The 27,946-nt window shown below is 54.0% G+C and overlaps 1 protein-coding gene across 2 annotated transcripts; it reads left to right on the top strand.

The window, feature by feature from the left end:
* The first annotated feature begins 65 nt into the window (after nt 1-65).
* LOC138095772 (cyclic nucleotide-gated channel beta-1-like) lies at nt 66-27,916 on the top strand. Of its 2 annotated transcripts, XM_068991661.1 has the most exons (17): nt 66-215; nt 1,269-1,326; nt 1,635-1,707; nt 2,501-2,621; nt 2,717-2,762; nt 3,166-3,202; nt 4,725-4,800; nt 5,045-5,084; nt 5,439-5,598; nt 6,567-6,642; nt 7,820-7,856; nt 13,952-14,120; nt 15,014-15,144; nt 15,226-15,454; nt 21,356-21,611; nt 22,284-22,320; nt 27,858-27,916. In XM_068991661.1, the coding sequence occupies exons 1-17, from the start codon at nt 66-68 to the stop codon at nt 27,914-27,916; spliced, it is 1,755 nt and encodes a 584-aa protein (XP_068847762.1). The 2 variants fall into 2 exon arrangements, with proteins under 2 accessions (XP_068847762.1, XP_068847763.1); XM_068991662.1 differs by lacking the exons at nt 13,952-14,120; nt 15,014-15,144; nt 15,226-15,454; ... (1 more) ...; nt 22,284-22,320; nt 27,858-27,916 and adding an exon at nt 10,034-10,059.
* The last annotated feature ends 30 nt before the right edge of the window (nt 27,917-27,946 follow it).

The following is a 27,946-nucleotide window of genomic DNA, read 5'->3' as shown; positions in this document are numbered from 1 at the left end:
AAGGTGGGAGCAACCGTGAGCTCTCAGGGGATACCGAAGGACTTTTGTCCCCTACAGGTGTCAGGATGTTGAGCTGGGTCCAGAGGGTGCTGCCTCAGCCCCCAGGGACTCCTCAGAAGACCAAGCAAGAGGAGGAGGGGACAGAACCAGAGCCAGAGTTGGAGCCAAAGCCTGAAACAGCCCCCGAGGAGACTGAGATAGAGGAAGTGTCCCTGGTGAGAACTGAAGGGCCAGGAAGGTCACGCTGGCCTCGCTGCTCAGAGAATCCCTGGCTTGGATCAGTTGCCCCCACCCAGCTTCCACAACAGAGAAAGTTGGGGCCAAAAGGAAACATGGGGGGCGGGGGTATCCTGGTTCTATAAACAGCCAGATAGTAAACATTCTAAGCTTTGTAGGTTACGCTATCTCTGTTAATTACTCAATTCTGCCACTGTAGTGTGAGAACAGCCATGGACAATATATAAATGAATGAACATGGTGGCTGTGTTCCAATAAAGCTTTATTTGCAAAAGCAAGCACTAGGCTGGATTTGGCTCACTGGCCATTGTTTTCTAACCTCTAGAGTCTAAAACAGAGCTAATCAAAGTAGCCAGGCCCTGAACCATTTGTTGCCAGTCCAGGAGGAGACCAGGAGCTTGCCAGAGATAAATCTACTATATATTAAGCACACTGCTTAGTTCAGCTGGTATTGTTTTGCAGGACGACTTTCTCCTTAAAGGAAGCAGTGTGTTGATAATACAATCTGCTGCAAACCTCTTAAACATTGTGGACCAGTAACAGTTTGCAGACTGCCACTGGTTCCTGGTCCACACCTGGGACAGCTCTAGATTTATATACATATTTTGGGCACCTGTGCATGTATGCACATCTCTGTATTTGTGTGTTAATAGACCTGAAATAATGTGTTTATGAGTGGATATTTGTATGTCAGTGCAAAACCACAAGTATATTTGTATACACCTATATATGTGTGTGTGTATGTTTATGTGACTGGGCATATACATGTACGTGTGTACAAACAAATATCTGTGTCTGGGTCTATATGCAAACGTTAAGTGTATGCACACTTGAGTGGGGCAGCTTTCTGGGCGAGGTGGTAGACCTTTGTCTCCCAGGTGGGAGGTGAGGCCCTAGGATTTCAGAGACCACTGTGAGAATAGAGCTGTTTGGTCCTGTGGGGGCTTGGTCATGGGTGGGTCAAGGGCTGCTCTGCCTGTACCAGGGCTGGCATCACTAGGGGCTCACATGGCCCTGTTTGAACCCTCCAGCCACCTGAGGAGCCCTGCGTGGGGAAGGAAGTGGCTGCGGCTACTCTGGGTCCTCAGGGTGAGTGCTGGAAGCCCTGGCCAGTGGGTGGGGGGAGGGCGGGGAGGGAGAAGGGCTGTATCCTCCACTTAGAACCCAGTAGCAGCCCATGAGATTGACCCATGAGTGCCCCTGACAAATGAAGAAACTGAGGCTCAGGAAGGTAAGGGCAGACTCTTGGGGACTTTCTAGCTGAGCTGAGCTGGGACTGCAGGCTTCCAACTCCCTCAGGGTTCTCCCCTCTCCTCCGCCTCTGACTTGACCTCCTCAGCAGATAGAAACGGGCCTCTGAGGGGGTCTAGTCCTAAAGTCAGAGGGGCTCTTTCCAGGAACCCAGGAGACTGCTCTCACTCCGCCCACATCCCTCCAGGCCCAGGTCTCTGTGGCTCCCGAAGCTCACAGGTACTACAGCACCCTCCCCTCTCCTCAGGGCCAGCCCCCCACCCAAGCTAGGGAGTCACTGAGGAGGCGGGGATGGCCACTGCTCTCTGCTCTGCAGTCATTCCCAAGCAAAGGCCCAGGTGACCCTAGGAATTGGCTGAGGGGAGCCTCAGGCAGAGGAGGGGGGTCTCCTGGGCCAAATCGACCATACGACCAAGAGAAATGGAGGCTGGGGACCAGAGATTTCTCAGTGCTCGGGTGAAATGCAGGTTTGGTGTGGCCAGAGCTTCTGATTTTCCCCATGAAGACAGGAAATCCAGACTTTCCCATGAAATCTCCCCAAAAGGTCACATTTTAGACCCTGGGTGGTTGCCCCAGTGAGCATGTCTGTGGGGGGCGCAGGTTGGCCTCAGACGGTAAGTCTATGATTCTGTCTAGGCTAACAAGCCTCTGTCACAACACCCCACAGGAAATCTTCAACCCTTCCAGAACACAAGACATGAGCCAAGTGCAGGAGGGGCCCCTTGGAGCCAGGCTTACTGGGCACAAGGATAATTGGCTGATGTTTTACTGAGTATCTCAGCAGGGTGGGCTTCGAATGGCATGGGGCAGGCCTGGCCTCACCAAGCATTGGTGTCCCCCATTTTCCAGAGAGGGACACAAGGCTCCTAAAGGGAGTTGATGTGTCTGAAGAATCACAGTGGGAGATAGAGGCTTGGGGTTCAAACCAAGTTCTTTAGGATGCGGTGGACTGCCATGCTGACCAGGGAAGGGTTGGGGGCGTTGAGGGCAGGCCAGTCTCTCTGTCCCTCAGCGGTCCCAGAGGCTGGATGCTGACCTGGCTCAGGAAGGGTGTGGAGAAAGTTGTCCCGCAGCCTGCCCACAGCAGCAGGCCCTCCCAGAACATTGCTGCAGGCCTGGAGAGTCCAGATCAGGTACTGCTGGGGTTGGGAGCTGCGGTGGGTCGGGGGGAAGGGGAGGGAGGGAGGCCAGTGCGCCTGTATCCTTTGCCCACGTCTGTCTGTCTCAGCAGGCAGAAGCACAGGTCCTTGGGCAGTGCGGCACTGGGGGCTCAGGTAAGGACAGGAGGCCAGATGGCATTATAGTGGTGGGTTTAGAGGCTGCTAGGACTTTCCTAGTGGCTCAGTGGTGAGGAGTCTGCCTACCAATGCAGGAAATGCAGGTTCAATCCCTGGGTTGGGAAGATCCCCTGGAGAAGGAAATGGTAACCCATTCCAGTATTCTTGCCTGGACAATCCCCTGGACAGAGGAGCCTGGCGGGCTACAGTCCATAGGGTTGCGAAGAATCAGACATAACTGAGCACTGAGGGGCTGCTGGGTTGGGCCCAGCTCTCGGGGAAGAGTCCATGGGGCCAGAGCTCATCTGTCTCAGGCCTGGTTCAAACCTGGGTTTGAGTTGGGTTGACCGGGGGCTCTGGGCAGCCCTCTTGCTGCTAACAGGCTTCTTTTCTTTTGCAGATGAACCCAGTGGACCCTCCAGGGCTGAAGACCCAGGGTGAGTCCCTGTGCCCGAGCCCCATCTGTAGTGTGTGTGGTGGGCTCAGCATGCCCAGAGCCGAGGGTCCACCACTACCTCTATGTGTGACCTTGGACGTGCCTCTTGTCTCTTCTGGACCTCACTTTTCTCATCCACAGTATGGGGATGATGAGCCCTGTGCTGCTCATAGTTTTTTGTGTTCATTACTGGGAGAGTCTCGGATAGGGGCCAACGCATGGGTGAGCTGCTTAGGGGTGGGCCTTGTGTAGGTGGGTGCCACATGGAGGTGGGTACCACATGGAGGTGGATGCCCAGAGGCAGGATCTGGGCCACCATGGGGGACACTAGGGTGCCCAGTTGGCCTCACAACTGGCCACAGCTTCTGACTCCTCAGGGTGCTTCCCTGGTGGCTCAGACAGTAAAGAATCTGCCTGCAATGCAGACCTGGGTTCTATTCCTGGGTCGGGAAGATCCCCTGGAGAAGGGAAAGATAACCCACTCCGGTATTCTTGCCTGGAGAATCCCATGGACAGATGAGCCTGGTGGGTTACAGTCCATGGGGTCACCAAGAGTCGGACACAACTGAGCGAATGACACTCCTGCTTCACTTGCTCTGACTTCTCAGAACTGACTGAGAGGGCGGCAGGCTGGGTGGTGACTGTGGCAAATGGGGGAGCCCATGTTCCACTCCTGGGAGGGGTCTCACTGAGCTCCCCCTGCCTGTGCCTTACTGTCAGGTCCTTGAACTCAGGCGTGTTTGTCTAGGTCACTGCCAAACCCCTAGTGACCAGCACAGTGCCTGCCGTACAGAGGCAACTCAGCACAGAAGAGAAGAATGAATGAATATACAATCACACATATCATTCATTCACTGATTCATTGCTCCTACTTGCCCTCTATTCCTTTTGTCCCCTGGAGGCTGCCTAGGTCATGGGTCCCCAGGGTTACCCTGGAGACTAGTGAGACCAGTAAAGCCATTAAGGATGAAAGCACCCAGAGGACTCGCCAGCTTTCTTTTGGGCCACACCTGGGAGATGGGTTCCCCTGGGAGCATGGAGCTTCTCTGAAGAGAGTGGGGCTGCCTGGAATAGATGGATCTGGGGACCCAGTGTTTATCCCAGAGTCAGCTATGTAATTGGTGGGGCCCACTGCAGAATGAAAATACAGGATTAAGATGGTGACAATAGAGCATTAAACCAAACATGAGCCTTTCTAAGTATGGGGCCCTGTGTGACCACACTGTTCATATACCCATGAAGCCAGACTTCTCTGTGCCAGTCACAGGGAGCACCACCTACCCCCCTGCTGCATTCAGGTCCGCAAGCAGCCCCAACTCTCATCTGCTGCTCAGGAGGCCAAGGCTGGGCCTGTGGTTCCAGAGCCTTGTCCAGCCTTGGGTCAGAATTTCAGTTTGGCGGAAGTCCCCTACCACTGGAAGCCCTTTAAGAGTATGCAGTTCCAGGTCCCCACTGTGTGGATCGGGAGCCGGGGAAGGGCTGATCACTTGAGTTTGCTCAGCTGACCGCTGGCCCCTCTGCAGGCCCGGGCCCTGGCTGCTCCGGTGGTTCGAGCAGAATCTGGAGAAAATGCTGCCTCAGCCCCCAAAAATCTCTGAGGTGAGTTGAAGAAAAGGGAGAGCAGGCAGCTGACTACCCAGGAAGGGCCTACCTACTCCAGCAAGTGCTCCTCACTCCTGGGACCCTTGGAGGGGGACGGGTGCTCTCCTCTCTGGTGGGTCCTTAGTGGGGAGGAATGGCTGCAAGAGGGGGTAGGGATGGAGGGGAAGAGTGGGCAGGGCTGGCCAGGGCTTGAGCGCACCAGGCCTCTTCCTCCGTGATGTCATTTCCTGTTTTGGCCCAGGGCTGGAGCGATGAGCCTACAGATGCTGCCTTAGGTCCAGGTACAGGGAAGGGGCCTGGGGAGGGGCTGCCTGGGATGGTCACAGACTGGGCTGGGGGTACAAATGGTGCTCCAAGGGTGCTCGGGGAGTGGTTCAGCTTGCAGGGAACTGGCTGTTTTGGGAACCCTGAAACCCCTTCCCTAGTCCAGGCTGGGAAGCCAGGGAGAGCCTCGTGAAGGCCTGGACAAGGCCCTGTACCTCAGCTCCATGTCTGTCTGAGGATGGGGAGAGTTAATGTGGTCCTGAAGGGCCCCCCACTCAGTCACACTGGCACCTTGAATCTGGATCCCATGCCCTTAGGGGTTGGATGGAGCCCCCCATGTCATCCTTACTCCCTCCCTCTCTGTTACTTAGAGCCCCCAGGACCCGCCCTGGAGATCAAGCCCATGCCACAGGCCCAGGAGAGCCCCTCCCTGCCGGCTCCTGGCCCTCCGGAACCTGAGGAGGAACCGACCCCAGAGCCCCAGCCCAGTATTCAAGCCTCCTCCCTGCCGCCCCCACAGGACTCTGCCAGGTGAGCCCCTCAAACACCTCTGCTCGCACGGGCAGCAGGCTCAGTGCCTGGCCCCAGCCCAATACCGCCCCCGGCCCCCCAACACAAGTCTTTTAAATTAGAAAAGTAACACAGGCGCCTGGGAGAAAATTCCAGTGGGTTTGCAGCGCCCCCTCCCTAGGCAATCACATCTGCAGCTTCTCCTGCTTCTGCACAATTCCGAGATGCAGATGAGCTTGGAGAACATTTCTCCTGCAAACATACATACCCAGCAGCAGCAAACTCTAGATACGCTAGACTCTAGCAGTAGATTCCAGTTCATCTCACTTTTGTTTTTAACCTAAAAATAGAGGTGGTTTTTACACATAAAGGTCAGTTCCACTCTTTCAGCGACTGCATACTACTTCATTATATCGATGTGCCGACTTTTATTTAACCATTCGGTGGACATTTAGGTGGGTTTCCACTCTTGGAACAGGTAATATACTTGTACAGGCATCATCGCGTTCATGTGCAAGCGAATCAGAGGAAGTGGAGTTGTTGGCTCAAAGGATACACGCATTTAAAATCAGGATGGCTACTTCCCTGGTGGTCCAGTAGTTAGGACTCCGCTCTTCCAGTGCAGGGGACACGGGTTTGATCTCTGGTTGGGAAATTAAGATCCCTCATGCCATGTGGCCAAAAAAATAAAATCAAGATAGGTACTGCTAAGTGCTCCCATCCTGGCAGGGTGTGAGGGGCTGGAAATGAATCTTAGAGGTGGGGTGGAGGGTGGCGGGGGACTGAGTTACTTGCTGGGGTCTGAATAGTCACCAGAGGCTCAACTGGGGAGGCCAGGATGGGGCAGCAGTGTTCAGGGCTGGGCACTTAGGTTCTGGTTCATCTTCTGGCGGGTTGCTACCTGCCTTGGGGAGGGCTCTGACTCCAGCCTCAGTCTTCCTATGAGTTCTCCTGCCTGGACATGCCCCTTCTCTCTCTCCCACTTGCAGGTTGATGGCATGGATCCTGCACAGGCTGGAGATGGCCCTGCCACAGCCAGTGATCCGTGGGAAGGGTGGGGAGCAGGTGGGTGCTGTCTGGGGGAGTAGGGATCCTGGGTAGTGGTGGTGGGAGGGTCCTGGGAGCTCAGACAAGGGTGAGATGGTCCCTGGTCAGGGAGGGCACAGATGGAAGATGGGAGCCTGCAACTGGAACTCAGCCCCTCTAGCCTGCCTGTCTGCATGGCTCATGTCCATTCCACACACATACACCCTCTGGTCACTGTGACTACAGTGACCGCCTGCCCGCTGGTCACAGTCAATGGGGAGGTGCTTTCATGCGGGGAGCAGAGAGGATGTGGGGTGCAGAGGAGGAGCCTCCCAGGAGCATCAAGGAGGACTTCCTAGTAGAGGTGGCCTGCAAGCTGAGACCTGAAGGAGGAGTAAGAAGAGGGTAGGAGAAAGTGAAGGAGGTGGTGTAGGAAGGGCCCTTTAGGCAGAAGGTCAGTATGTGCAAAGGCCCAGAGACAAGAGAGGCCCAGAATGTTCTAGGAAGAAGTGGGGCTCTTGGGAAGCCAGCGGGTCCCATGTGCATTTCTGATGACCTAGAGCTCCCACATGGGTAGGAGGGAGGAGCAAGACACCCTACCTTTCCCTCTCCAAGAATCTGTTGCCTGGCCTTTCTCCCTTGGACACAATTGAACATTTTCATAGAAGCATCTGGAATGGGAGGCCTGGGTGGTAGTCCCCTGTAGTGGAAGGTGGACAGGAAGCTTCAGGACTGCTTCCCTGCCGGCTGACCCCTCAGGCTCCATGTTCACACACACTCTGTGGGCGGCAGAGGAAGGAACAGCTTTGGAGCTCCCCAAGAGGAGGGAAGGGGGTGTCCAGCAGCAGGAATGATTAGTGGGTGAAGATGCATTGACTGGGGGGTCTCTGGGGATGGGCTGGCGGGGAGAGGCCTGCGTGCAGATGGAGCTTTGAGAGAACCCTCAGGGGAGGATGGGAGAGGGTTTTCATGCATAGAGAACCAGCGAGAGGGCAGCTAAGGCAGGTGCCCACCTGGGCAAAGGAGGTGAGGTGGGACCAGGCAAGCAGTGAGCCTGATAGGGGAATGACTAGAGCAGCGGGCCACTTTGAGGGGGAGGGAGTGTCTCGGGCGCAGTGAGGAGACCTCTTACTCCTGGTGTGCCAGCAGTGCTGACTGAAGCAGGAAGGCCGGTGAGGAGCCCACAGAAACTGTTTCCCCATTTCTCCCCATACAGGAGTCTGACGCCTCAGTGACATGTGACGTGCAGACCAGTAAGTGACATCTTAGTGGGTCCTTGTGTGTGTCTCCATGGGGGTTGTTTGGTTTGAGTGTGCATGGGCCAGGCAAGGACATGGGGATGGCCAGGGCAGCCAGTCTCCAGACCTGGACCTGGGAGAGCCCATGCTAGCCAGAGCCTGGCCCAGAATCAGATGGTAGTTGGAGACCCCCTCCTGGGGACCAGGGAGCCGAGGGGATGGGCACATAGGCAGGAACCTGGCCTGCCTGCCAGCTTCTATCCAGAAAAAATAATTCTGAGATCAAGTCGGATGAGCCTCCCTTCCTGCGAGGAAGCCCTGGAGAGAGTGTCCCATGGTCCCCTGGGCTAGTGGGTTTGGCTCAGCAGAGTCCCTGGTTATGGGGTTAAAGGAGAGAGATGGGCTTTCTCTGGGGGTACTGGACACCTTGAGCTGGGAGGGCATCCCCTCGCCTGTGGGGAGTGTGTATTGCTTTTTATCTCAGCCCTGCAGGAGGACCGGGCCCCGGAAGGGAGGGTTGAGATCCAAAATCTGCTCTTCCTTCATGTCATGGCCTCTGGAAAGGCATGTGGCATATGGGGCACCCACACATCCATTCATTTGTCTGTTCATTTGTTCATAAATGCTCATGGAGAGCTGCTGTGTGCCAGGCCTGTGATGAGAGCTGGAGGTGAGCGGAGCAGAGTTCAGGCCCAGAGCAGTGGCCCTCTTTCACCCTGGACACAGGCCCTCGGAATGTGGGCCCTGGGTGTCCCAGAGCTGCCTGCCCCAGCCCCACTGTGGTGGCCTTTATGACCCACTCCAGTATTCTTGCCTGGAGAATCCCATGGACAGAGGAGCTGGCGGGCTGCAGTCCGTGGGGTCAGAGTTGGACACGACTGAAGCGACTTAGTGCACATGGTCACTCCGACACAGGGCGGCACGCACAGACTGGCTGACTGTGGAGCTCAGGCATGGGAGGCGATGGGGTTTGTGTAATCGTGGTAGTGTCGTGAAGGGAAGGCTCAGGGCAGGGTTCACTCAGTCTCGAGCTCACAGCCACCCTAAAGGGTGCAGAGCAGGGCTGCCCACGGCTATTGGGGTGGGCAGAACGGCAGAGATGTGCCCAAGGTCACAGAGCAGTTGTCATGGAGTGGTGACTAGAGTCCCTTGGGCCCAGCAGCAGCTGCTCAGCCAGGCCAAGGTTAGAGGACCGGAAGCCCTTCCCTGGAACAGAGACCCACGCCCTCCACCCCCAGGGGCCAGTGAGAGATCTGAGGATGGACCACCCCCCGCCACCCCTACCCAGTCCCACCCTCCGAACCTGCTGCAGGCAGGACCTCATGATGTGCCTGGAGCATGTGGGTCATGAATGAAACCAGGGTGTGTCAATTTCCTTAGGGCCGCCATAACAAAGACCAGAAGTGGATACCCTCAAACGGCAGAAATGTACTGTCTCTCAGTTCAGGAGGCTGGGAGTCTGAAATCGAAGTGTTGGTAGGGCTGGCTCTGGGGCTCTGAGGTGGGCCCCACGCCGCACCTCTCCCCTGGATCCGGTGGCTGCTGGCCATCCTCGATGCCTCTTGGCGTCTAGCTGCCCTCCAAGCTCTGCCTTTTCTGTGTCCGCCAAACCTCCCTCTCATGTCTTCTATAAGGAAGTGTCATTGGGTTTAGGTCCCTCCCATTCTAAATCCTGGAGAAGGCAATGGCACCCCACTCCAGTACTCTTGCCTGGAAAATCCCATGGACAGAGGAGCCTGGTAGGCTGCAGTCCATGGGGTCACTAAGAGTCGGACATGACTGAGCGACTTCACTTTCACTTTTCACTTTCATGCATTGGAGAAGGAAATGGCAACCCACTCCAGTGTTCTTGCCTGGAGAACCCCAGGGACAGGAGAGCCTGGTGGGCTGCCGTCTATGGGGTCGCACAGAGTCGGACACGGCTGAAGTGACTTAGCAGTAGCATTCTAAATCCAGCGTCACTTCACCCTGAGATCTTTAACTAGTGACACCTGGAAGAAATCATTTCCAAATAAGGTCCCACTCACAGGTAACAGGGGTAAGGACTGGGATATAGTTTCTTGGGGCGAACACTGTTCAGATGAGGGTGGCCCTTCCCCTGCCGGTCCCCCAGACCCCCCATCCTTTCGCTCATTCACTCCCTCTGCCTGTCCACCCCGCCACCCACTCCTCTGTCTTCTCCTTTGTTTCAGGGGTGGTGGCAGCTGGAAGCCTCTGAAACAAAAGGGAAGGGAGCCTGGGAGAGCGCAGATGGACACATGGACAGGTGGATGGAAGGAGAGAAGGGTGCCCTGAAGAGAAGACCTGCGGGGGAGGGGAATGGGGTGGCCATTGAGCTCCCCACCCTCCTTGAACCCCCTACTGCCCACCCCCCACCAATCCCAGGCAGGGTGATGGGGAGTCAGTCCCAGAACTGCCCCTCACAGACTAAGGCTGCCCTTTTCCACCCGAGCAAGGGGAAGGCCAGCCCAGCAGCCAGTAGGGTTTAGGCTGGACAGCGGGAGGACCTCCCACCAGAAGGCTGCAGGGACGCCCACGGGCATGGCTTTGAAAGGACACCCACACAGTTCTCAGGACAGTGCCTGACACACTCAGCGCCCCCAAAGGATGGTTTTTCCCGAAAGAGGATCTCCTTAGGCTTGGCCATGTTCTTTCCCTCCAAAATTTGCGGACCACTAGTGGATGACATCACTATGCTTTAACTGACATTAAAAAGCATATGGTAGTACATCAAACTTGTGATTGCATGATGTTACTGCTCCGGGTAAGGCTAAAGGGAGTACTTAGGTTGAGACATGGGTGAATTAATAAGGCCCGCATATTGGGGTTGTCGGAAGGAGTCAGCCACGGGTCCTGAGCCAGTTGCCCTGGGTCCCAGCTGACCCACAAGATGTCTTTGTTTGGGGCAAGGAGGATTTTAAACATTGGCATTAGTTGTCGACATTGAAAAATCAGGTGACTTGGCACAGAAAAACCTGGCTTCTCTTGACAACTGGGAATATCGGGCTGTCATGGTCCCACACTGTGCGCTGGGGACAGTCTGAGTGGCAGCTGCCACCTGAGAGCAGGGGGCACCCTCCACTCTCATCTCCCCAGCTACACAGGCCTTTGAGTTTTGAGACCCCCGAGGTCTCAGACTGGCAACGAGGGGAGGGCAAGCTGGTAGAGGGAACGGGGTGAACATATGCCTGGCGGTGAGAGCGTACAGGGAGAAGGCTGGGCACTTCAGCTGATCGGGAGCTCAGAGTCCTTGATGCAGGAGGTAAGACTAGAAAAGTCAGGGCCTGATGTCAGGGGACTAGGCTGTAGGTGACGGGGAGCCGTTGGAGGTGCTTGAGCAGGGCAGTGATTTCGCAGAGACTACTCTGAGGCTAAGCTAGCATCGGAGGCAGAGAAGGCCGCTGAAGCAGGGGTTCTTGAACTTCAGGTGACATCTGTGGGTGGCTATGCAGAATGTCCCACACCCAGACCTTCCAATTTAAAGAGTGTGGGAGCCTGATAATCTGCACTTTCAAGAAGCACCGACTTGCTCAGATGATTCTGATGATGGTGTAGTGGAGAGGACCACACTTTGAGAAATACCCAGTTAGTGAGGAGTTAGTGCTTCAGGGACCAGAAGATGCGGGTCTGGGCTAGCGAGAGACAGAGAGAGCAGGTGTCATGATCCAGGCGTGCCAGGGAGGATGAGGGTTTTAAGTACAGGCCAGGGCTTTGCCAGCAATCCAGGGACCGGGTGGGAGCCTTGGCCTAGAATCCATGCCCCTGGGCTCCCTGTTGGCTGGTCCTAGAAGCAGCAGCTCTCTCCCTGTATGGGGCTATCGACCTGCGCTGCTGGAGTCAGGACCCCATTTGGCTGCCCTGAAGGCTGCCCTAGGCTGGGAGGATACCGCACAGGAAGGGGTGTGCCCTGAGGCACTCCAGGGTGAAGTTTAAGCCCTGGATGGAGCAGCAGTTTCCATGTGGGTTTGAGCATCCATAGCGCTTCGTGGCCCCATCTGTGACCTGGCTGCCTGGACGGACCCTGGAAAAGCCAGAAGAGCTAAGAGTCAGAGGCCTGCAGAGAGGGTCCCACCTTACAGCTCCAGGGACAGTAGGGCCCCGCCCCAGGATTGGTACCCCCTGCCTGCCCTTTCTGACTGGTGATCTCAGGCACCATCCCCTTCTTTGGCTATAAAACGGGGACAGGCCTGGCGCAGAGATGAGAGGAGGAAATGCTTGTAAAACGCCTACTCACTAATTAGTACCTAGATAAAAAGGGTTAATGAGAGGGAAAGCAAGGATGTGAGCAAGGATGGCATCCAACGCCTGTCATGGAGTGGCTGCCAGTGCCGGGGAGGTGCTTCTGGGGCACGCTTGTCACCTAGGATAGCACCTGGCAAATGAGTCAGGGGACCTGGCCCTGCCTCTGGCATCCTGTGTGGCCTTAGACAAGTCACTCAGCCTGTCTGGTCTATAAAATGGGGAGAGGACTGTCCTTCCCCTGCAGGGTTGCTGTGAAAGCTCATGAGCTCACAGGTCAGGGAATATTCTGTCCCATGGGTGGCCCCTGGGTGTCAAGCGGGAACTTGCACCCTCAAGGGGTGGTCCGGATGAAGACCCCACACCAAGGCTGGGTGACAACATAGACCAGTAAGCACCTATGACCTGTATGTCCCACCACTGGATTCAGGGCCACAGTGGGAGGATCTTCCCTGGTCAAAATCCAGGCTGCTTAGAGGGATAGGGGAGATAGGACTGTAGTCTAGGGTGTGGTGGGCACCTCCTCTGTGAGGCAGGATAGCATCCGTACCTGAAGACAGGAGGCAGGAGTGGGGAGTGAGAACGCTTGGAAGGAGACTGCCCCTGAGCCTGGCGTGAGGGAAATACCCTATAAAAGAAAGCCTTAATCTGCATCTCAGTTTGCACATCTGTAAAATGGGGACTAAAACATAAAAGAGGGAAAAGAAAATGGGGATAATAGTTATTCCCACTTCAAAAGGTTGATGTGAGGACTAATTGAGTTAATCCATGGGTCACTTAGTACAGGGCCTGGCACATAGTAAATGCTCAATAAGTGTAGCTGGGGCTATTGTTATTATCCTGCACTATGAACAATAACTCCCAGAGTCAAAGGAGAAGACTTGAGGCCAGCTTCCACTTAAAGTCACCGTTAGTAATTCACACCTGGCTTCAGGCCCACCAAGACCCCTGGAGCTTTTGGGGACCACCTGCTCCCAGGTAATCTTCACCTTTCTCCTGTCTGGGGGTGGGCTCAAGCTCCTGATGAACCTCCCCTGCAGCCACTTCTGCCACACTCACAGCCCCACTTTCTCTGCCAGGGACCAGAGTCCATGGAGAAATGTTGAAAGTGAGACCACGTCCATGAGAAAGTCAAGTTCCCTTGGAGGTGGAGCCTCCAGTTCAAGAGAAAATCTTTCTAGACTCCCAGAGGCAGGTTCTGAGATTATGGGCATGAAGTATGCTGTCGGCAGGGGTGGCATCTGGAGAACAGGCAGTGAACAAGCTCCCTCTGTAGCCCTCGGGACATTCCGGGGCGTTGCACCTGGATACGGCAGGGTGGACTTTGAGCATAGGTCTCATGATATCACCTGCAATACTGTGTTTGGAAGCATCGTTTCTGTACAGACCTCCAGGAAGGAAGCCCTGCTGAGAAACAAAGACTAATTATAGTGACAGTGTTAGTTGTTCAGTCTTGTCCAACTCTTTGTGACCCCATGGACTATAGTCCAGGCTCCTCTGTCCGTGGGATTCTCCAGGCAAGAATACTGGAGTGGGTTGCCCTTCCCTCCTCCAGGTGAGATCTTCCTGACCCAAGGATCGAACTTGGGTCTCCTGCATTGCAGGCAGATTCTTTACCATCTGAGCCACCAGAGAAGCCTTGTTTCAGGAGGAAAAAGAGAGGGGGAACTAATGGAAGGAGACAGGGTGAATTATTGTGGGCCTCTGCGCATCACTTTAGCACTGGCCTGTTGTCAATGGCCCAGTGATAACTGCTGTTTCCACTGCTTGGATGAGAACTGGCGCGTGGCTGGTGATGACCAAGGCTCCCTGTGTGGTCCCTGGGACTCAGAGGCCCAGGCCCACTCTCTCCCATACCGTGTCCCCTGTAGTCAGCATCCTCCCTGGAGAGCAAGAGGAGTCGGATCTCATCCTAGAAGAGGTTGACCCTCACTGGGAGGAGGATGAACACCAGGCGGGCAGCACCAGCATCAGCCCACGGATCTCAGAGGCAGCTCCAGCTGATGAAGAGAAGGACGAGGTGGTGGAGCAGACGCCCAGGTGGGAGCCAGAGAAGGCCCTTTAAAAAAGATTGTCTGGGAAGATAACAGGCCTATGGTACAGAATCCCCAAGGTACAAAAGGGCAGAGAGCTGGGACCAAGCCTACCTTCTCCTCCCTCTCCCTCCTACCAGATACACATCTTTCTCCCCATGGGCACAACAGTTGCCAAGGTTCTTCTGTAACTTTCCAGGGCCTATCTGAGCATATGTGACCATGGATCCCCTTCATTTTTTTGCACAAAAGATAGCATATCACATCCATCGACCTTATTACATTCATTCAACAATGTACTTTGAGATCTTTCCGCATTGAGAACATGGAGATCATACTCATTTTTCTCAACAACTGCATAGAATTTCATTGTATGGATATGCCAGAATGTACTTAACTTGCCCACTATTGATGGCCATTTTTATTATTTTAAATAATTCTGCCACAAGCACCCTTGTTCCATGTCCCTGAATGTGCATGTGTGTATAGCTGCAGGATGCATTTCCAGAAGGGAGTTGCAGGGTCATCAAGGAAGGGAGTGTGTAACCATGGTAGTGATGGCCAGGTCACCCTCTGCAAGGACAGAAGCAGTTCAGTCCCTGTGGAGTCTTAGCTGCTCAAGTCAGGAGGCCTCCGGTCCACAGGTCCATGACCTACATTGCAAAGATGGGGAAACTGAGGACCAGGGAGGGTGAGGGGTGACCTAGGGTTGGCACCAGGGCGGTTGGGGGCCAGGACAGGCCCCTGATGCAGGGAGGGAGCCTTCATTGCTAGAGAGAGGCCAGGGCTCCCCAGGGGCAATCTTGTAGTTATAGGACATCCTACTGAGAACTAGGGCAGGAAGGGGACTTGGGGTGCAGCTAAAAGTGACCTCATCTCTTGCCTCTGACCTCAACTCAGGGAGCTGCCTCGGATTCAAGAGGAGAAAGAAGATGAAGAGGAGGAGAAGGAAGACAGAGAAGAGGAAGAAGAGGAAGGCAGAGAGAAAGAGGAGGAAGAAGAGGAAGGCAGAGAGAAAGAGGAAGAAGAAGGCAGAGAGAAAGAGGAGGAAGAAGAGGAAGAAAGAGAGAAAGAGGAAGAAGAAGGCAGAGAGAAAGAGGAAGAAGAGGAAGGCAGAGAGAAAGAGGAGGAAGAAGGCAGAGAGAAAGAGGAGGAAGAAGGCAGAGAGAAAGAGGAGGAAGAAGGCAGAGAGAAAGAGGAGGAAGAAGGCGGAGAGAAAGAGGAGGAAGAAGGCAGAGGGAAAGAGGAGGTGGAAGGCGGAGAGAAAGAGGAGGAAGAAGGCAGAGGGAAAGAGGAGGTGGAAGGCGGAGAGGAGGAGGAAGACGAAGAGGAGGTGCATGAGTAAGACACTTGTGTGCCTGGCTTAGGGATGACCCAGGGAGGGGCTGCTGTGGCTTTTGGGGTGGGAATGCTTTCTGCTGCTCACGGGAGCTCGTCGCTTTGTTCTGAGCTGTGTGCTGAACTGCTGAGCACTGATCAGAGAGGCTAGGGGGCTGCTGGGAGACCTCCACTGGGCTCATAATGACCTTGGGATTCACAATACCCAACACTCAACAACCACCCCCACCCCACCCACCCCTATACGGGCAAACAAATGTAGAATGCACCTCCACAAGAAGGAGGTTTTGGGGAGAGGATCCTGAACCATGCGAGCCGGACAGAAGGGCAGATGGCGAGATGGATGCACGTGGAGGTGACGTGCAGATGGCTGGATGCCTGAGTGGGGTTAGGGGGTAAGAGGCTGGACCGGAGATGTAAAGGCAGGTGTCTGGTCTTGTAGGTGGAATTGAAAGTGGGGCTAGAGGAGGTGTCCGGGGAGTGAGTATGGATGAAGGAGAGACCCAAAGGCCAGATCGGAGTTGAGGAGGAACCAGAAAGGACCAAGGAGGAGGAGAGGGAGATGAGAAGAGGGTGGGACCTGGAGGCCCAGTTGGAAAGTGTTTCAAGGAGGCGGAAGTGAACTGCAGTCTCAGGAGCAGCCTGCATGGCCCAGGAAGAGTAACAGTGTAACTTGAAGTGGGGGGAGATGATCCTTCAGAGGTGCCGGATTGTGAAGGCCTTGATGACTTCCTGGAGCAATAGGGAGCCGTGGAAGGTTTGTGAGCAGGGGAGTGATGCAGGCTGGCAGCTGCACTGTGCAGAGATTGAAGCAGGAGGAGCATCGAGGTGGCTGGGTGATTTAATCTCTCCCCTTGATCAGACCGGGTGATTTAGTCCTTCCCCTTGATTCACCCCCTGGCATTATTCCCTGTCCCTGTCGTTCTACCCTCTGCGGTACCCCTTGGCCCACACCCTGCCTCCCTGTCGCTTTGGCCATGGCGTAAGGCAAGACAGCGCTGCGAGTGTTAGGAGCCCAAGCTTTGCTTCTCTCAGCAGAGTGACCTGGGTGAGCAGCAGGTAGGCACAGATCTTCCGCCTCTATATCTGTAAAATGGGAGGTCTGGCAGGGGGGATAATAGCCCCTGCCGAGTGGCCAGAGGGCCGGCTGAGAACAGACGCAGGAGGACCTGGTGTGGAGTATGTGGTCCATCAAAAACCACCAACCTTCTCATCTCTACTAAGAGTCACTTTTAGTCTCAGTCAGGAAACAGTTAAATCATGAGACCACATAGGATTTGGGAGCTAGAAGCCTGCTTAGTCTCCTCTGCTTTGAGTCCGCGCTTGCCCAGTTCACATATAATCTTTCCATCCTTAGCAGGAGGCCATATAACTACTTGCTTGCCTCCAATAATGGGGCACTCACAACCTCTCAAAGGCTATTGATTCCATCCACACATACCTCTGACTTAGGAAATTATTTCTTCTGCCAAAACTAGGAGTGCTTCCTTTTGGCTTCTGTGACCTGGTCCTAATTCTGCCCTCTAGGCCCCTCCAGAGCCAGGATGCTCTCACTCTCAGGTGAAGACCTTAGGTGCTGCCTGGGTCTTCATTAGTACAGCCCTATCTGCTCTCTTCTTTCCACTTGCCTCTGGGCATAGTGCAGAGCTCTGAGCTGTTCTGCCAGAACACACACATGCCCAACACACAGGCCTACAAATCCCTTTATATGCCACGGCTCTTGAACTAAAACACCACTTGAAGGCCAGGGAGCCAGTGCACCCAGGCACACATACTAACTACACACATGTTCTCTGTTCTCTGCCTAATACACACGGCACGCCACATGTATCTGCACTGTGCATGCACACCTGCACACAGACACAGACATGCTGGGTTATGTGCACACTTGCGTGTCGTCAGGGCGCTTATACCCCACACAGCCTGCGGACATGCACAGGTAACACAGGCACGGGGCACTCACCTGCATGCATCCACACTATACACAAGCACACGCATACAGTTACCCACACACTCCCAGGCACGCACCTGGTCACGCACATATTTGCCCAGAACTTCAGACGCAGGGAACCTTGGAGCCTAGGGCCCCAAGTAAGGACAAGGGTCTTGTGATGACAGAGTGGCTGATCCCAGGCACAACGCCAGAGGGTGTCAGGCGTGGGACAGGCGGCTGGGCTGTTGCTGCCTGGGGAAGGATGCTCTTGCCAGCTCTGTGGAGACACAGGGGTTACTGATGACGCGCAGGCCCTGGTAACGGGCAGATGGTCGCCTAGCGACCCGATCTCTGCTGGCAACAGCTCGGCTTTTCCTAGCAACCACAGCCTTTTGGTCCCCACCTGGTCTCCCTGGGGGCGTTTCTGCAGAGTTCCCTGCACATCCCCTCAATCTGATTAGAAGCAGAAGGGATTGGAGGCTCAGTCACACTGGCTCTGGAGTTCGCTTTGCAGGCTCGGGGCTGGGCCGGGGCTCCCCAGTTCTCCACTGGCACGCACCAACCAGGGGGCTTGGGATGAATGTCATTGCCCCCAGCTGAGCTCCTGCATCATGCGCGTCCCTGTTGGCAAAGTCAGCAAGACCCAAGTAGGTGCCTGATTCTCCCTAAGGGCTCCCCTCCTTCATTCTTTCGGGGTTGAGGGATGCCGGGTGAAGAGTCTACAGTGAGGTCCTTAAGTTGGGGACACGGCCTGCTTTGTGACTTGAGGGAGGAGCAGTGGACTGGTAAACTCTTGCCAGAGGCTATAGCTGCTACTTCCCACATCTTTAACTCAGAGAGCCAGGATCTCTGTGTTCCCTGCCTCAGCCAGTCTGTCTGAGCCTCTGCTTGCAAATCCCAGGAATTTGGGAGCTTTCCAGAAGCTCATGGCCTGCTGCTTCTGGGCAGGTCAGGAGGGGGCCTTGGCAGGCAGTGGGAACACTCCCAACCAGGGGCAATAAGATTTTTGGGTACATGGGTCCCCAAACAGCCCCTGGTGAGGCTGACAGGGCCACCATAGGGCCTGTTATGGTGTCTCCATAGCTGGAGATGTTTGTGAAAAATGTTCTTCCATCTCTGTGGGTGATTCATAGATCGCCTCCTCCTCTGGGAGGCGATCAGGAGGCGACAGGAACAGTCTTAATAACAGCTGTCAAATATTTGATGAGCACTTGTGTTCCCTGCCACATGCTGTGCCAGGGCTCCTACTGCTAATCCCATTTCACAGATGAGAGCACTGAGGCCCAGAGACAGCAGCCCACACATCCAGGTTGCCCTGGCAGTGAGCGCAGAGCTGGGATTGTGTCCCAGGTCATCTGGTACTGCAGACGAGGAACGGTTCAACTTACCTGTGTTTAGAGATGGAGAACCCAGATGACTCTGGACAGGGGGAGATTTTTTGACTTTTCTCTTGGCTTCTTACTGGCACTTCTGACCTCACTCAAATAAGCCAGGCTGGGACTTCCCTGGCAGTCCAGTGGTTAGGACTCTGTGCTGCCAATGCAGGGTTATGGCTCTGATCCCTGGTCAGGGAACTAAGATCCCACATGCCGTGCAGTGTGGCCAAAAAACCAAAAAAAAAAAGGCCAGGCTGTATGGTAGAGGCTGGACAAGTCCTACCCACTTGACAGATAAGCAAATGGAGGCTTCCCAGGGACTTGCTTTCCAGGCCTGATTCTAGAATGAGCAAGACCCCAGGAAGTCTCTGACTGGGACTGTGGGAAGCTCATTTCCTGGGCCTTCATGCTCTGAGAACCGAGGAGGCCACTGCATCTGTTTCAGGGAAGGAGAGTCAAGTCAGCTTCTTGCAGCACCAGCCCATCCACCCCTTCTGGGCAGGGCCTTCTTCTCTGTTAGGCTTGAGGGCATGGTTTCTGTAATACTTTTAGAAGCCCTCCAAGAACATGGGCATCCCAAGTGGTGCTAGTGGTAAAGAACCCACCTGCCAATGCAGGAGATATAAGAGATACAGCTTTGACCCTTGAGGCGGGAAGATCCCCTGGAGGAAGGCATACCAACCCACTCCAATATTCTTGCCTGGAGAATCCCAAGGACAGGGGAGCCTGGCGGGCTACAGTCCGTAGGGTCAGAAAGTGCAGACACGACTGAGGCGACTTAGCATGCAAAGAACATTTTAATTTCTTTCAAAAGCAGACCCAACAAATGAACTTTAAGATGGAAGAGAATATTTTAAATATAATATTACGTCAATCTTCATATAAATACAGTCATAAAATAGAATTTTAAAAATATATTTATGGAGGAAGGGGCCCATGAAGGCTGAAGTGCCAAGCCCTGTGAAAGCCATAATATGCCCTTTTCTTTAAGAAAATCTGTTTCTTCCTGGGCAGGATAGAATCTGACAACTAGGGCGCCTCAAAATGGAAATATGTATACAATGAAGAGAAAGAAAATGAGTTGGGTGCTTGAATCCTCCAGACACTCAGGTCACTCATCCACATCACCTGGGGCTGTGCAGACACTCAGAAGCTGGCAGTGGAATATTAAGGACTTGGCACTGGGGTCAGATATGCCCATCTTTTATCCAGGTTCACCTGGTACAGGCTATGTGACCTTGGCCAGGCCATCTGACCTCTCTGAGCCTCCAATTACTAAGCTCAAATGGGATCAATCACAGCTGGGCTATTAGGGTCATTTGGGTGAGGATTTGGTGGGACAAGTGGTTGGCCCTGTGCCTGGCACTCAGCCCTTGGGAACTGCTGTGATAATATGATTGCTGGCTGATTCCTTCTCCCAGGCTGCTGTCTCCAAACCAACTGGGCCCCATCTCCTCACCCACCTCAGAGGCTGAGACTTGCCTCTTTGGGTAGAGGACGGGAGATCCAGGTTTTCTGGGCAGCAGAAAGAGCATCCTCCGTGAGCCCCTCGGTGACAATGGTCCATGGTGTGGGTTGAGGCTGCTAGGAAGCCAGATCTAATTCTAACCACAAAAATCACATTAGCCTTTGGTTCCAAGTCATCATTTTAATCCAGAGATTGCACACAGGCATCTCAGGGCCCAATTTAGCCTGGAGACAGGCTCTTTGAGATATTGACATATTAATATAGATGTCAATGTAGATCATTTTAATACAGGTATTAGTTTGGATTAATTATCAGCCTCTAAAGATGGGGAGATTCCACATTCAAATGTGTAGTTCAGTCTTTTCTTGAAAATCAGCAGATCTGGCCACGGGGCACCCATTCCAAGCAGAATGGAGTTGCTGATTCAGATGGGCAGGGGTTCTCCTCTGCTCCCTATAGTCTAACCCTGGCCCCCTGTCACTCATGTGTGCCTTTGCCTGGGCCAGGGGCCCCTGAAACCTTCAGCAATTGCATTGTGGCTCTGGTCTCATGACATCCAAAGAAATCAGGGTGTGTGTCTGAATTTTGAGTGATGTGGGACAATATGCTGTGTGATTTTGGTCAGGCCAATTGACCTCTCTGGGCTTCACTTTTCTCATACTTCCTTCTCTGCCTCCATCTTCAAGGTTGTCTGGAGACTCTAAGAGGGGAAATGCTGGGCATAGATTTTGAACACCATACAGTGCCCATTAGTCTCCCCTGCTGCAGAGGATGTTTCCTCAACACCATGCTCCAGGATTTTCTTTGCACATGCTGTTCCTATTTCCTGGACACTATTCCCCACCTATTTCCAACTCACAGGCCATCTCCTCTGGGAAGCCCTCCTTCCTAGCAGAATTGTGGCTGTGCCCTTCACAGCCGCTTGCTCCAGCACATGATGCAGACTGTGAGATTGTTAACAGGACGTGGTATCTGCTGCCTGCCCGGTGCTGGGAGCTTCAAGAGGCTGGGGACCGATCCTTAGGCATCTTTGTGTCCCAGCTCCTGGAACAGAGCCTGGCACTCAGCACAGCTCAGAAAACATTTACTATCCCTAACCCCAGACCTTGCCTCCTGCCCCCTCACAGTCACAGTGTCCTGCTGGATAGTTACCTGGTGGCACAGAGTGAGGAGGACCAGAGCGAAGAAAGTGAAACCCAGGACCAGAGTGAAGTGGGCGGAGCCCAGGACCAGAGTGAAGTGGGTGGAGCCCAGGACCAGAGTGAAGTGGGCGGAGCCCAGGACCAGAGTGAAGTGGGTGGAGCCCAGGACCAGAGTGAAGTGGGAGGAGCCCAGGAGCAGGACGGAGTAGGCGGAGCCCAGGACCACAGCACCTCACACCAGGTATGGAGCAGCGCCAGGCCTCGTGCCCTGGCTACCTTGGAGGCCTGGGGCAAAGTCAGTGGAAGGGGCTGGGGCCTTGTCCACTTTGTGTATGGGGGGTGGGGGGGTGAAGGTTCAGCTGATGAGATGCCCACCGAATGGAGAAGAATGGGCTGGTAGTTGCCATAAGGCTCTGCTTGTGTCAGGGATCAGATGGCATCAAGAAGGGCCTTGGCGACATGGCCATGAGTGGGCAGCAGTGGTCCTGGACTCCAGTCCTCGTGTGGCTATGTGACCCTAAGTAAGACCCTACCCTGGGCCTCAGTGGTCACCTCTGTAAAATGGGGCTAAAAACCCCTCTCCAGAGTTTTGTACACGGCTGTAGGCTGTGAAATGTGGTGCCAGGTGGAGAGTGCCGGGGGGGCTGCTTTAGTTGCTTTGTCTCCACACACACAGGGTTGCCCGAGAATTTCCCCTCATGATATGTGACAGGTCCAGGTGTTGGGGCCTGGGGCTCCTGTGTGCACTGGATGCCCCAGAAGGTGGGCTGAAGGTGTAACCAGCGGGCAGGGTAAGGAGTAGACTTGGGCCCATGAAGATGCCTGAGGGCAGATCCCCCGACACTGGCTGGGCTGGACCAGGGCAGGGATGGTTGGATGGTCACGGCTTTGGTTTCCTCTTTATCTTTCACAGGAGCTGCAAGAAGAGGCCTTGGCCGACAGCTCAGGAGGTAGGTGTGCAGTGGGGGTGGGGTTGCATACGAATGTCCAGGCTTCTTTGAGGCTGGGGGCAGCCAGGGCACAGGGGCAAGCCCTCCCCCTCTGCCTCTCAATTCCTTCCGCTCCCCAACTCATCCCATCCTCAGGCAAAACCCATTTCCTGCATCTTAGGACCACATAATCAGAGTCTGATGATGTATTTCAAAGGCCCCAAGGGAACTGCCTTGAGGCCGTGCCCCCCACCTTCCCCCCACCCCTACCCCACCAGGACTCCAGGTGTGTGCGTGCTCACTCACTCAGTCCTGTGTGACTCTGCAACCCCATGGACTGGAGCTCACCAGGCTCTCCTGTCCATGGGGTTCTCCAGCCAAGAATACTGGAGCAGTTTGCCATTTCCTACTCCAGGGGAATCTTCCTGACCCAGGGATCGAACCCGCATCTCTTGCATCTCCTGCATTGACAGGCGGGTTCCTTACCACTGCACCATCTGGGAAACCCCAGGACCCCAGGAGGCCTTAGGGAAACCCTACTCCCAGCTAATCCCTCCTGCCAACCTCTTCACTGGGTCCACAGCTCTCTAGGTCACAGACCAGTGAGAGTTTGGCTCAAATGTATCATACTTGAATGAAAATTGGGACCAGAGCTTGCTGAAAGCGTGTCCTAGACTCTGTGTCTTTTGAGTTTTTCCTTACTGCTGAGATCTTTGGTACAAGTTTGGTCATTTGTCACTCTGACCCCTAATCCTGAGAACTTCAGGGACGACAGGACAGAGTCTAGGAGAGTGAGGCCAGCTGGACACTGAACCCAGGCCTTGCAAACCTCCACAATCCTCAAGGCACTAGTAGTGCTCCAGACGCCCTGGGAGGCAGACAGACCATTTTATAGATGAGAAAACTGAGGCTCTGTGTGGGCAGCAAGGACACAGACCTTCATGTCACTCCTGGCTCCCCTCCTCCTTCCTTTCTGTGTGACCTGGAGCCAGTCTGTGACCTCTCTTAACTGTGGCTTCCAAGTCAAGAAGAGGGGGCAGTAACAGTACCTACCTCACTGGGTTGTTGGGCAGAGTGGGGGTGACCTTGTATCCCTGGCCCTGAAGGAAGAGACCATAAATGGGGTCATGAGCCTGTTTCCCAGGCAGCCAGTGTTGGAGATGGGATGGACCCAGGTGTCTTAACCCCAGGTGTCCTGAGTCTGCTTCCCACCTGGTCTTTGAAAAACATGCTCTGTTAACTTTAGCCCAAATCTACTGGAAACCTACTAAGTCTGCACCCCACAAAGATGAGCAAGACCAGGATCAGGGGGTGCAAACTAGGGTTCCATGGGGCTGGTTCCACCAGGTCATTTGGAAGCAGGTGACCTGGGAATCACACTTTGAGAAACACTGAGGCATGGCTCTGTCTGCTGCCACTTGAAAGTGTGGCTCTCAAACCAGCAGCTTTGGTGTCACCTGGGAGCTGCTTTAGAATGCAGAATCCCAGGCCCCACACCACCCAGGTGAAGCAGAAACTGCTCCGTGACAAGATCCCTGGAGGTTTCTCTGCACATTTGTGTTTGAGAAGCAGTGGCCTTGAGTCATGGTTCTCATGACTGCGATTGCAATCATTTGGGGGAGATTTTAAAAAATTCTGGTGCCAGTCCTCACATCAGACCATTAAATCAGAATCTCTGGGGGTGGGCCTGGGCATCAGGCATTGCCAGGCCTTCCTAGGCAATTCCAATATGCAGCCTATTTGGGGAACCAGGAACCTAGGAAAAGTTATTGTGTCTGGTTGGAAGTGAAATTAATTGAGCTCCAGGGTTTCTTTAGGATGGAAAATCCTACCGGATTAAGAATGTTTGAGTGTTAGCCTAAGAGCCTGAGGAGTTCTAGGTTCTTTGATTGTAAAGTAGGAAATGCTATGACAGTTGGTTAAGGAGAGAAAGTGCCAGAACTGGGTGGTGCTCAGGGCTGTCTCTCAGAGCTGTGGGTGGACCAGCCACACGACTGGTGTTGCCCTCCAGGGACAAGAGTGGTGCTTCAGACTCTGGGTGCACTGCTGCAAGTGCAGGTGGGCACTGGGCTGGTCTGTGTTGGCACTGGTGGGGAAGAGCCCCACCTTCTCTGCCTCTCTCAACTCTTTGCTCCTCATTGCAGTCCCCAGGGTCCTGTCTCTGCCTGAGACCCCCTGGCCTCAGCACTATGGCTAAACCAGGCCGGGACATGGAGCTGAATCACCTAGTCCAGGACCAGTCGCCTGGCCAAGTGACCCCCAGGCTTGCCCCTCCAAACCTGGTGGAGCACCTCCCCAATGTGCCCAGCTACCGCCCCCCCATCACCCGCATCCCTGTCCTCATCTCCCGGAGGACAAACTTGTCCAACTCCAGCTTCGTCAAGGAGACCAGGAGCTCAGCCCGTCGTCTAGGTAGCGTGAAACTGCCCACCCAGCACGCTGGTGTCTGTGTTGTGTGTTTCTGCATGGCTTGGGCTGCTTTCTGCATGGGTGTTGTGGTCTTGGTGTGGGACTGCTATTTGGGCTCCTAGAAAACCACCCCTTCTTCCTCTGCTGACCAGTGCCTTCGTCTTGCTTTGTGGTGATTTAAGGTATAATAGTCCCCTTCTCTCTGCGCCTAAAATTCCACAATTAATAATTCACTTTTGGGGGTTAAATGTGGCATTTTGCAGATCATCAGTTTTTATACGGGTTAGTCACTCATACCCTAGTTTAAACAAGTCATTCAGATCTCCAGGCCAATGAAGAGGCTTGGATCAAGGAGCTGGGTCAGGGGGAAGAATAATCAGAGGGAAATGGACCAGGAGACGAGGTGAAGGTCCGCTGCAGACAGAGTCTACTGACCTTGAGAGTTTGCTGGGAGCTGGACTTTCTGAGGACTGTGGCCGGCTGCCACAGGAGAGGCCCCCAGGTGTTGACAGACAGACCCAGAGGAGAGGTGTCCTCAGGGGCCAGTGCAGAAAGAGAGCCTGTCAGGACCCATTTAATTGTGACAGGGTCCCCATAGTGGCCTTTGGGCTCCTGCTATTTGCTGCCTGCTGACAAAGAGCTGGGGGACATGCTGGTGCCTCGCGGCGAACCCCTGTCACTTTGAGTCTGCCTTGACTCAAACCAGACCTGCCTGTTTTGCCTTTGATTCATTTGTTTGCTTTTGGATGACACTGGGCAAGGTTGTCTGCGGTATCCACAGGCAGGTCAAGCTGACCATTTCATGAGAAGAGATCCACTCTTATTCTCCCCTCCTCCTGGCTTGAGGTGGGCGCAGAGTGGGGGTGAGGTGGAGTAAGATCAGCCCGCCTGGCCAAGTGACCCCGGGGCTTGTTCAGTTAGCAGAGACAGCGGAACACCCAGGGTTGGGGGTGGCGGTGGCTCGGGGTGGCTCAGGGCTGTCTCTCAGAGCTCTTGGCTAGACCAGCCTCATGACCGGTGATGTTCTCCACATGAGCTACTGGGGATGACATGCCAAGCTCAATCTTCCAGGCCAGCCCTAAATCTCACTCCAAAGGGTCCCCCATGTCCTCCACCCTTACATCACTTCTTGATTTTTGTATAGTCTGTATCAACTCTGCTGGAAGAGGGCATGGCAACCACTCCAGTATTCTTGCCTGGAGAATCCCATGGACAAAGGAGCCCGGCAGGCTACAGCCCATAGGACCACAAAAAGTCGGACACGACTAAAGTGACTTGGCACTCATACATGCAAGCATGTACCAACTCTGCGCTTATTTGCTTACTCATTTTTTCATTCAATTCAGTGTATTTAAATAGGAAGCTTTACATTATAATTCAAATGGAAAACCAGCCTGGCCTGCCATAAATAGAAGGGCATAAATAGAAATAACCACAAAGACATGGGGAACTAGGTCATGTTGGTAATTTCTAGTGAGGTGGGGGCCTGCTGAAGGCTCATAGCTGAGTCTGCGGAAGGGAACTAGGACATGTCTGGGAGGCGTTGAGGCCATAGCAGCACTAACCTGAGGTTTCCTCTCTGCCCACGCTGGATCCAGAGAGGACAGGAAAGGGAGGAATGGTCTCATTCTGTGTCATTCTTTGTCTTGGCTGTGCCATCTAAAATCATCGCATGCCTTCTCTGACCCCTGGGAGGCCCACGCTTTGAGAAACAGTCGCAGTGACACACTGGGACGGTGGTCTGACCCAGCTGTGATTGACACACAATGATTTTAGATGCTATGGCCGAGGCAATGACAGCATGCAGTGAGTGACAAGATTATTTCCATTTCAGTGGTTCTGCGTGGCACAGAAATCTGTATGTAGGTTGGTCACCAACCTCAGGATGGGCTGAGAGTTTTAGCTCTGGAGCCAGGATGCCTGGGTCCAAACCTGGGCTCTGCTGCAGGTTTCTTAACCTCTCTGTGCTTCAGTTTCCTTCTGCACAAAATGGGGACAATGACAACAATGATCTCATAGAGTGGCTGGAAATAATGAAAGGGTTTATATATATATATATGTAAAGCACTTAGAGTTTAGTGAAACAAATGCCTAGTAGGCACATAGGAAGTGCTTAACAGTAAATATTATTATTCTCTAAACCAATTTAAGCATACAATATTATTCTTTGTATTCTTAATCACAGATTCTTATTCTATAAATCAGTATAATATAAACAAATATGATTTCTGTTTTGAGTTCCTACTCTGTCAAACTGGCAGGAAATGAAACATTGGGTTTAGGAGGTCCCCCTTCCTTTGAGAGTGACTGAGTTTGTAGGGTCTTATGCAGGGTGAGATAGGGGGTGAGGGGACCACGTGGTCCCTCCCAGGCTCCCTGGGACAGCCTCATGGATGTTGAGGCCACAGAGTTTTTTTGCTGCCGGGGGTGCCATGCTGGAAGCACCCGGGGCCCTGAGCATTTTTGAGATTTTGCCTTAGTCCTGGCTGCCTCCATGCCCCCAGCCCACCTCCAGCTCCCCTCTCCCGAGGTCTGTGGGAAGCAGGGGGAGGTCCCTGCCACCTCATGGCTCTCTCCTGCTCTGCACAACCTGGGGCATCTCTGGTGAGTCTAGCAAAAGTCCTGCTCATCCTCCTTTCCTGAGGGCTTAGGATTAGTTCAACAAATGCCCCAGAGTCTTGAGGTCTGGTTACGTTCCCTCCACCAACCTTCATAATGTGCTGGCTTTCCCCATGTGGCCATTAAAAAAAGCTCACAGATCCAAATGTTTCAAAATGCACCCCTCCACATTTTGGGGGTGTGCACCTGCCTTGCTGGTACCCAGACCTGCACCTGGCTACTATTGTGTGGTTTGGCCCAGGTGTAGCGGGGAGTGGGGGCACCCTCCCAGCCCCTCAGCATCCTCTGAGCTCTGCCTAGCGGCAGACCTGTCCCCACAGTCCCAAGGGAGGGTAATGAAGCCCAAAACAAGGACACACCCAGTCTCCCCAGGGAGGATCTGATTCTCAGGATGCGAGGCCTCTCAGAGGTCAGGAGAGGAGCTGAGGGGATTATTTCTGGGGCCTCTTGGCAGATACAAAAATAAGAAAATACCAAATGTCACAGGGGTAACACACATTACAAAAACAGTCTGTCACCCTTGATTGTAGGAAACTTCCAAATGTCTCCATTCGAGGCCCTTCAAGAATGTGAGGCCCTAAAGAGGTAAAATTGTCACTACATGCAGATGACATGATAC

Source organism: Capricornis sumatraensis, chromosome 20 (assembly GCF_032405125.1).
Source record: "Capricornis sumatraensis isolate serow.1 chromosome 20, serow.2, whole genome shotgun sequence".
Classification (NCBI taxonomy): domain Eukaryota; kingdom Metazoa; phylum Chordata; class Mammalia; order Artiodactyla; family Bovidae; genus Capricornis; species Capricornis sumatraensis.
Note: the sequence above shows the minus strand (reverse complement) of the source record. Positions and strands in the feature narration are given on the sequence as shown.

Coding starts and splice junctions, on each gene's coding strand:
- LOC138095772 (XM_068991661.1), top strand. CDS start 66: ATGTTGAGCTGGGTCCAGAGGGTGCTGCCTCAGCCCCCAGGGACTCCT. Junction 1,708..2,500: donor GTGGCTCCCGAAGCTCACAG/GTACTACAGCAC, acceptor TCTGTCCCTCAG/CGGTCCCAGAGGCTGGATGC. Junction 14,121..15,013: donor GTGGTGGAGCAGACGCCCAG/GTGGGAGCCAGA, acceptor ACCTCAACTCAG/GGAGCTGCCTCGGATTCAAG.